This window comes from Schistocerca nitens, chromosome 2 (genome assembly GCF_023898315.1).
Source record: "Schistocerca nitens isolate TAMUIC-IGC-003100 chromosome 2, iqSchNite1.1, whole genome shotgun sequence".
In the NCBI taxonomy this organism is placed as follows: domain Eukaryota; kingdom Metazoa; phylum Arthropoda; class Insecta; order Orthoptera; family Acrididae; genus Schistocerca; species Schistocerca nitens.
In genome coordinates, this window is record NC_064615.1 from 410,640,753 (window position 1) to 410,651,333 (window position 10,581).

The 10,581-nt window shown below is 42.0% G+C and overlaps 1 protein-coding gene across 2 annotated transcripts in view; it reads right to left on the reverse strand.

Moving 5' to 3' along the window:
• Positions 1-10,375, reverse strand: part of LOC126236267 (RNA demethylase ALKBH5-like) — a 116,168-nt gene extending 105,793 nt beyond the window's left edge. For both annotated transcript variants that reach the window (XM_049945423.1, XM_049945422.1), the window contains exons 1-2: positions 10,210-10,375; positions 9,253-9,462 (exon numbers count right to left, since the gene is read on the reverse strand). In XM_049945423.1, coding sequence (XP_049801380.1) covers positions 9,253-9,462; positions 10,210-10,313 — 314 coding nt within the window. In that variant the 5' untranslated portion in view covers positions 10,314-10,375. The remainder of the gene's footprint in view (positions 1-9,252; positions 9,463-10,209) is intronic.
• Positions 10,376-10,581: the final 206 nt, after the last annotated feature.

The window sequence follows — 10,581 nt, forward strand, 5'->3', positions numbered from 1 at the left end:
TGCCTATGTCTTCTACTACACCTGCGAGTACTATTCGGGCTTTCACGCCTATTTTCTGTATTGAGAACCTTAAGTTGTTGTCTCCGACAATGGCCCCCAATTTGTGTCCTCAGAGTTTGAAGCGATCTGTGCTGCAAATGGCATTCGCCATCTGACCTCAGCCCCGTACCACCCCCAGTCGAACCATGAGCAAGTTGCGCACCTTGCAATCTCGCGAGCATGCGCTTTGGCCTTTCCTTGCTTCATATTGTTGCCAGACGTGCGGCACCCATTCCACAGCGGAATTGCTACATGGCCAAGCCCATCGGTCGCTCCTGCAGCTTTTGCACCCGCCGCCATGTGCTCCTGCTGCTTCGCATCGTTCTGGCTTGGCGCTGCAGATTTGGTGTTCTATCACGTTTTCTCTGGCAGGCAGCGCTGGGAGCAGGGGCGCATTCTTCGTCAGCTTGGCCACGCCTTATTTGTCACTTCTGGTCCCTCTGGCACTGTCAAGCAACACCAGAACCAGATCCGTTTGTGCCGTTCTTGGTTTTCTGCCGCTAGTTGTTTTCTGGCAGAATTGGAGGCTTCGCGGCATCCGCCACCTCAGCCCACGACTCCACCGACTGAGGCTCCACCGTTGCCGCTGCAGGTCCGGTCACCTGCAATGGACTGGCACCTCTCGCCAGCCCCATGGCCCCACCTCCGGCCGCAGTCGTCGTGTTCCTCTGCGGTGCCGGAACCGATGGACGCAGAGGCTGCCGTCACGCTGCCACCCATGGAGATCGTTGCTCCGCCTCCTCATCCAAGCATACCCAGCGGTGATGCGCAGCCTGGGCAGGTTTTCCACGGGGCATTTTCCTCGCCCCCTCGCAAGCAATTAGGGGACGCAGGTGGACAGTGCACCCCGGTAGTTCCTCTATGCGCCCCCTCAGTTACGCCGCCCCTGGTCCCTCCAACCGCCGTCGGAAGCCCTACTCATCGGTGGTGCATCGTTTCAGAGGGGAGGGACGTGATATCGATAGCTACGATGCCATGGTATAGGTGCAAGTTCGTAGGTTGGCACTACGAAACCGACGACAGTGCCCTCTAGCCAGCGCTGTGCATCTCTACGAGCGCCGCTCTGGATTCAGTCCATTTGATTCCAAGCTGACGGCCAAGCAACTTAGTTTCTACTTCATAGGGGGCTAGCCATAACAGACTTTGTTACTTCAGCTACTTCAGTGATAGTTTGTCCAACTGCTAGTAGCTGACAGCGTTGATGTCTGTGCGGCTTCGCACCTACGTGCTCATCTCAGCCAAAGTTAAGTACAACTGATATTCTCAAGTATCGTGTTGAGATATACTAAAACCACTTAATTGCAGTACCACATGTTCTACCTCACCTGCTCCTCCTAGCTTCCTACATTCGGCCTACCCTTCAATTTACAGCAGCAAACCTGGAAGGCGGAATTAAAAAAAAAAAAAAAAAAAAAAAAAAAAAAAAAAAAAAAAAAAAAAATAATTTAATTTTCTTTAACGAACAATTTAACTTCTTCAATTTTTGTGATCTCTGTGAAAACCACATTCACTTGCCTTTCCCGCAATTCTCTGGGTTCAATTTTCACTATTTTACGACAGACAATGCCCTTAACAAAATTTTGAGTGTGATGTATTTCAATCTGTTGTGGGTTACAGCCCCCTTACTTGAAATTTAGAAAAAAATATATATGGTGTATCCATCTCAAGCAGTAAAATCATTGTTTGAAATAGGCTGGTTCTAGACACTTGGCACTTGCTTCTTACGCACTGTTTCCATGGCAACAACTCTAAATTGGAAACCTTTTGCGCTTTTACTAACATTAATATTGTAAACACTTCAACAAAATGTTTTGCATCACTCCAGTTCCCAGAACTCCTGAAGGTAGACGTTGGCTGTGGATATTTTATCACAGACACAGTCCCTTTGACTGTTCAGAGATGTCACTAAACCCGACCAAAGATGTAAATAACGAAGCATGAGCAGCGCCTATTACACGGAAGGGATCCAACAGCCGATCAGTTCTAGTCATTCCACCAGGAAGGAGGTACACAGATAGTGTTGTCTATACTTCAACCACACCTAGACGGTCAATACCACGTTTCGTTCGCGTCCGCATTGTTACTTTGTGCCAGGAAGGGCTCTCAACAAGGGAAGTGTTCAGGCATCGAAGCAATGTCGTTTGGACATAGAGGAGATACAAGAGAGACAGCAACTGTTGGTGACATGCCTCACTCAGGCCCCCAAGGGCTACTACTGCAGAGGATGACTGCTACCTACCGATTAAGGCTCGGAGGAACCCTGACAGCAACGCCACCATGTTGAATAATGCTTTTCGTGCAGCCACAGGACATCATGTTATGACTCAAACTGTGCACAAAAGGCTGCATGATGTGCCACTTCACTCCCGACATCCATGGCGAGGCCCATCTTTGCAACCAAGACACCATGCAGCACGGTACAGATGGGCCAAACAAAATGCCAATGAACTGCTCAGGATTAGCATCACTTTCTCTTCAACCAACCGTCAGAGATGTGTTTGGAAGCAACCTGGTCAGGCTGAACGCCTTGACACACTGTCCAGCAGGTGCAGAAAGGTGGAGGTTCCTGTTGTTTTGGGGTGGCATTATGTGGGGCCGATGTACGCCACTGGTGGTCATGGAAGGCATTGTAATGGCTGTATGATACGTGAATGCCATCCTCCGACAGATAGTGCAACCATATCGGCAGCATATTGGCGAGGCATTCGTCTTCATGGACGACATTTCGCACCCCCATCATGCACGTATTGTGAATGACTTCCTCCAGGGTAACGACGTCGCTCGACTAGAGTGGCCAGCATGTTCTCAAGACATGAACCCTATTGAACATGGCTAGGATAGATTGAAAAAAGCTGTTTATGGACGACGTGATCCACCAACCACTCTGAGGGATCTACGACGAATCGCCGTTGGGAGTGGGACAGTCTGGACCAGCAGTGCCTTGATGAACTTGTGGATAGTATGCCACGATGAATACAGGCATGCATCAATGCAAGAGGACATGCTACTGGGTATTAGAGGTACCAGTGTGTACAGCAATCTAGACCACCACCTTTGAAGGTCTCGCTGTATGGTGGTACGCCATGCAATATGTGATTTTCATGAGCAATAAAAAGGGGCAGAAATCATGTTTATGTTGATCTCTATTCCAATTTTCTGTACAGGTTCCGGAACTCTCAAAACCGAGGTGACACAAAACTTTTTTTTTAATATGTGTATCATTTAATTTCATGGAAGTACCACCAAGATGAGCTCCCCTCTATTGGCTGGATGTTCTTACAAGCAGATAACACCACGAGAGAAGTGAGATGAGCCACTGCATACCCAAAAACTGCTGGTATGGGAAGAATCCAAAATACTTTTGCTAACCTACTAAAACTGAGATGATACATGCATCACATGGGCTATCCTTTTCCCTTATGTGTTTGTACAGGGTGAGGCATAAAAGATGAATGGTTTTCAGATGAACAATACATCATTAGGAGTGCTTCAAAACAATTTTTAATTACAGAATAACACTGAAATAATGTTGCCATTTAACAAAATTAATGCTTGAAAACAATGTCTCCCAGGTGATGGCCGGTTTCAGCAATGCACTTCTCAAGGCGCTCTCTGAAGTTGGTTTCAACTCTCTGTAACATGCCTCTGTCTATTTGGACGATTTCAACACGAACAGCTTCCTTCAATTCTTCAAGTGTACGTTGTTTATGCACTTACAAACATGATCTGAAGTAATCCCACAAAAAGTAGTCACACATGGATAGGTCAGGGGAATGAGGAGGCCAATGAATGTCCCCGAACCGGGAAATAACTCTACCACGAAAAATGGTCTTAATTGCTTCCATAGTAAATCTTCCCATGTGAGCTGTAGCTCCATCCTGCTGAAACCACACTCGCTGGATAGGAAATACGTTTTCTTCTTAATTCAGGTAGGGAGAATTCAGTGGTCACTTCTCTATATCGTTCAGAGGTTACGGTTACAGTGTTCCGTTCTTGTCTTGGAAAAAGTATGGACCAGTAACATCTGTATCTGTCACAGCACACCAAACAGTCACCTTGGTACTATGTAATGGTTTCTCAAGCAGCAGTTTTGGGTTTTCACTGGCCCAATAATGACAGTTCTGCTGATTTACCATTCCATTCAAATGGAAATGAGCTTCATATCTGATAAGCAAAATAATGTTGGCATTTTGCTCAAATATGGCCTCCATTTCTCACGCAAAATTTACCCGCTGTTCATAATCCCTTGGGTTTAATTTCAGCACAATGGGCATTTTGTAGGAATGAAATTTTAGGTTAGTATGCAAAATATGCCTTACCGAGCGATTACTGAGGCGCAGCTCAGCCAAGTGTCTTCTAGCAGATCGGCCAGGACTACAGAGTATGGCTTGCCGAACTCTTTCCACATTTTCTTGTGTCTGAACTGCGCAAAGTGCTCCTGGAGGTTTTTGTTCATAGCTGTTCCTCATGTTCGAAATGATTCTCCCAAACGTAAAATGGTGTTACGAGTGGGAATACTATCATGTCTAGCGAGATTGAAATCGCGCCGAAACTCACGCTGCACTGCAACGACAGACTCACTATTGCGCACAAAACTATCGTAGCTAAAAACACGATGTTGCAGAGTCCACAGTCTTGACTAAACAAAATGGCAGGAGCTACCGAATACGTTACCATGTCGCCCCCCCCCCCCCCCCACTCAGACGGCCTGACCTGAATACTAGCTGTTCTAAAAACATCCGTCCTTTCTGCCTCGCCCTATACCAACAATGTTATGTAGGCAACTGCACAAAAATCACTACTCTTGAGACACACTGCGAGAACAGAATTCACAGAGCTCATGGTGAAGAGGGGCTGACAGTGCTCAGCATCTTCAGGTTCTAGAATACAAGATAGTATCCTGCTGACATTTTACGCAAAACAGAAGTGCACACAAAATACACTGAGCTGGGGGCTTGTATCAGTAATTAACCCTATAAGTGACACTGGTAAATATATGGTTTCTTCCAGTTCCACTAACAGATGGAGTGTGGGAAGAATGACTGACTGAATACCTCTGTGCATGCAGAAATTTTTCTAATCTTATCCTCACGACCCCTGTGCGAGCGATACACAGGGGGATGCAATATATCCCTAGAGTAATCATATAAAGCCGGTTCTTGAAACTTTGTGAATAGACTTTCTCGGGATACTTTATTTCTGTCTTGAAGAGTCTACCAGTGCAGTTCCTTCAGTATCTCTACGACACTCTTCCACACACTGAGCAAACCTGTGACCATTCATACTGTCCTTCTCTGTATATGTTCAACATCCCCTGTTAGTTCTGTCTGGTACGGGTACCACACAAGTGAGCAATATTCTAGGATGATACACACAAGTGAGTTGTAAGCAATCTCTTTTGCAGACTGATTGCACTTCTACCGTATTCTACCAATAAACCAACATCTACCAACTGCTTTACCCATGACAAACTATGTGATCATTCCATTTCATATCCGTACGAAATATTAAAATATTACACCCAGGTATTTGTATGAGTTGGCCAAATGCACAGTGACTCATTGATATAATAGTCATATGATACTATGCTTTTTGGTTTTGTGAAGTGCACAATTTCACTTTTCTGAACATTTAGAGCAAGTTGCCAATCTCTACACCATGTTGAAATCACAAAAATCTGACTGAATGCTTATGCAGTCTCTCTCAGATAGTAGTCCATTACAGATAACTGCATCATCTGCAAAAAGCCTGATTTTACTATTAATATTGTCTGCAAGGTCATCAATATACAGCATGAACAGCAAAGATCTCAACAGACTTCCGTCGGACAAACACAAAGTTACTTCTACATCTGACGATGACTCTCCATCCAAGATAACATGCTGTGTCCTCCCTATCATAGGTCCTCAATCCAGTCACAAATTTAACTTCGTATCCCATAAGACTGAACTTTTGAGAATAGACATAGGTGCAGTACTCAGTCAAACGCTTTTCGAAAATCAAGAAACACTGCATCTAATTGGCTGCCTTGAGCCATAGGTTTCAGTATGTCATTCTGTTCAAGATACGTCGTTATGTTTGAGCTCAGAATATGTTCTAAGATTCTACAACAAATTGATGTCAAGGGTATTGGACAGTAGTTTCGTGGATCACTTTTACTGTCCTCCTTGTAGACAGGGGTGGCCTGTGCTTTTTTCCAAGAACTGGGCACAGTTTTTTGTTCAATGGATCTACAATAGATTATAGTAAGAACGGCTAACTCAGCCACAAATTTAGTATAGAATCTGAACGGGATTCCACCGGAGCCTGGAGCTTTGTTCAATTTTAACAATTTCAGCTGTTTCTCAATACCCTGGCACTAATACTTATTTCAGTCAACTTTTCAGTTGTTTGGGGATTCAATTGTGGCAATTCTTTGTAAAGGAACAATTGAGTTGAGCATTTCAGCTTTTGCTTTGCTACCCTCAATTTTCAGTTTCTGTCTCATTCGTTAAGGACTGGATGCTAACTTTGGTGCCACTAACAGCCTTTACATACGTCCAGAATTTCTTTGGCTACTGTGATGTGTCAATTGGCAATATTCTGCTATGGTATTCATTGAAGGCATCATGCATTGCTCTCTTTGACAGCCAAACATGTTTCATTCAGCATATCTCTATCTACAGCACTACACTGTTTTATATCTATTACATAGTGATCTCTGTTTGTTTAGAAGTTTCTTTACAGTGCCTATATACTATGGGGGTTCCCTCCCATTATGAACTATTCTACTGGGTACATATCTATCCATTGCATGGTCAACTATTCTTTTACACCTGAGCCACAATTCTCCTACATGCTCCTGTCCTGTGGAAATCCTCAAAGAGGTCAGGTCTATTTTTCCACCATTAGATCCAATACATTTCCATCATGAGTGGGGTTCTGAACAATCTGTTTTCAGAGAAGGCATTCAGTAATGTTTCACTGGATTACTCATCATCATGGCCACCACTAACAAAACGGTAATTTTCCCAATTTATTGTTGGATGATCTCCATTAACGATTACAGTACAACTGGGGAACTTATGTACAAGTAAACTGAGGTTTTCTCCAAAGTTTCTGGTTCCATCAGGAGATGAGTCCGGTGGGCAATGGAAGGATCCAATCATTTTATGCCCATCCCTGATACTGAGTCTTGCCCAAACAATCTCACATTCAGCTTCCATTTCTATCTCTGTGGATGAAACTTTTGTCTACTGCAACCAATACACCACCTCCATTTCCCATTTGCATATCCTTTCGATATACGCTTAAAATTATGATGTGTAACTGATTTTCTTCTGATTCTTTGGTACGAATATTTATCACCCCATTCCTCATGGTAGACACACAATACACTTAGCGCAGGTTTACTCACTGTTATTCCCAAAGAGGATTACTGGCCTGTATTTCATTGTTATGCTGAAAAACAAACCTTTGTCACCTAAAGGACTTAAAAGAAAATTAATATGCTATTGAATGTAATAGTAGAAACAGCTAACTTCATTTTACCATTCAGATAATTTGAATTTTCACTCCCAAATGCTACCACAATATGGGTATCTACACAGTCCACACTTCTTACTGTTGAGCTGATGGTAATTTATTTACAACTTAGTTTGCTCCTCATCTACCTTGACTTGCTCCTCCAAACTTTATTTCCTTTCCCATTTCTTAACTGCTCACATCATTTTGATTATTTTTTTTCCCTATCACTTTGCCTATATGTAGCTGCTTCTCATCTTCTGCCTTTCACGATCTTTTGTTTCCACGACTATGTTGAAATAGAGAAAAGATGAGCAAATATCCAGCCTAGTCTTCCTAAGACTGTACCTTTGTGCTGACCTAAAATGTCCAAAAACATTACATATTAACTATTCATTTTAAAAGGATGTAAATAGCTGTTTCTACTTTGGAATAACAGTCAACTGTTTCCAGTTACAACCAACCTCAGCTTTCAACATTACACCAGGATGCCAACATTACTGTAGCCATATTGTTCTCTTGTTAACTGTTCCCTGTGATTACGATCACAATGAAGTGACACCCACTTCATAGTATATGTAACTAATAATACAGTTTATAATAGAGGGAAACATTCCACGTGGGAAAAATATATCTAAAAACACAGATGATGTGACTTACCGAACGAAAGTGCTGGCAGGTCGATAGACACACAAACAAACACAAACATACACACGAAGTTCACGCTTTCGCAACAAACTGTTGCCTCTACAAATGTCTTGCTTGTGTCTGTGTATGTGCGGATGGATATATGTATGTGTGTATGTGTGTGTGTGTGTGTGTGTGTGTGTGTGTGTGTGTGTATACCTGTCCTTTTTTCCCCCTAAGGTAAGTCTTTCCGCTCCCGGGATTGGAACGACTCCTTACCCTCTCCCTTAAAACCCACATCCTTTCGTCTTTCCCTCTCCTCTCTCTTTCCTGATGAGGCAACAGTTTGTTGCGAAAGCTTGAATTTCGTGTGTATGTTTGTGTGTCTATCGACCTGCCAGCACTTTCGTTTGGTAAGTCACATCATCTGTGTTTTTAGATACATAATAATACAGTTTCATTCATCAGTATACAAACACACTGAACATGATGGCATCTATTAGCTAAGTCTGATTGCACTGGAGAAAGCTGTCAGTACTGAACAGTACCATTCAATTTAAATTACAAATCAGCCACTGCATCAACTTCGTCCTCAGAGTGAACAAGGAATAACACATCGTGATGAATGTATTGATTTATCGGCTTAAGTGCATAATGATTTCTAACTGTAAACTAAATTGTTACACAAGTAACTAAGAACTAAAAATGAAGGAATTTGTGACAATCAACTGTACATAAGGTTATAAGTAAGCTGCAATATATTGACGGATACTGACAATCCAATAATTGTCCTTTCAGGAAGTTTTCACAAAACACCGGACAATGAAAGAAAGGCAGTATTAATGATCTTCAAACCAGGAAAGCAGATACAATCTTTTCCATATTCCAACTAGAACACTTTTAAAATTTGAATAAAACAGTCATTCCTATATCCCCCAGTTACACGAAATGGAAAATTAGATGGCAGGTACTGCATGAGGAATTTTACAATAAATGTCAACTACCAAACTGCACTCAGCGAAACTTATTAAAGTGAATTAAAGGTATATTCACAACAAGATGTATTGCACACTTCGTACTCACTTGTTCCGTAACGGTGCCCTGTCAACAGTACAGGGTTTGTACTTTCCTTTGTCTGCCAATTCGACCACTTCATCAATTTTATTTTCAATGGCAGTACACTGATCATTATCAAACAATCTTCTCTGCTGAATCCCTGTATGAATTTGCTTCAAGAGCACTAAATTTTCATCCACATTGTATGGTGAGTAATGATATGATGGGCTAATGTATCTGCAAAAAGAAACAAGTGGTATCACCACTCTTGCAAGCCGTTCAAAATCCATAAAAACACAAATATTTACATACGTTTTTGGTCATAAATACTGAAAAAATGTGAAAACGTCACCAACTGAAAACGTTTCACACAACTACTGTTGCTCACAATGTGGTCCGTGTCTCCTTTCAGAGTCCCACATAATTTAACATTGCAGTTTAAAACAAATTTATGCGAAAACATTTCTCATTGACATAGTAACAAGTACATTTTTGGCATTATTACTACTGGTTACAGCAGTCGATTGTTGGAGAAACAGATTTCATATATAAGAAAAATTCACTTTACTTAAACCTGCCCGCAACAACAAAGCGAGGTTTTTTTTTAAAAAAAAAAAGTCTGACAAGTCTCGTAAACGCTGTTCCCTTCGATGTAATGTACTCGACTGAATTTATGGCCCACAACTTCATCAATACTTCTTTCCAACCGTAAATGTCAAGCATTTTTAAATAACTATTAAGGAATATTAATTTGCACTACTGTACATAGTTTAAGCGCAAAATATACCACCGAATCTGTTGCTTCTACGACAGAACACGTAATATTACATACAGTCACGAACAGTGTAATGCGTTAGTTACAGCAACTCGCAAAACTAAATTAAGCCGACTGTTGGAAGTATTCAGTATAACAACAAATCAACTACATCGTTACAGTTACATTCAAGAATATCTTAAAGAGGTAAGTGAAATGACAAAACTGACTTCTTTTCTTTTTGCTGAGATTTCAAACTTTTCTGTTTCAGCTGCAACTTTTGCCTCAAATCCGTATAGCCAGCTGCCATGATATTTTTACATCTATTGCGCATCCACTATATTCACCATTGCTTCAAAGCATGGTTTCGTGATAGTCTGCCGTTCAGGAGAAATAATATCTCTGATTTGTGAGAGTATATCAGACGGCAAAACAAAACATCGAAGGCATAGATGAGTATTTAATTATCCAGTAGAAGGCCGGAAAATTACACAGTCCAAGACATTACAATTACTTCCTATGATGGGAATTCTCCAAATGCCAGAGGGGAAAAAACTAGTGCTTACTGCAATTTAGCCATTCAGAACAGTGGACTTGATTGA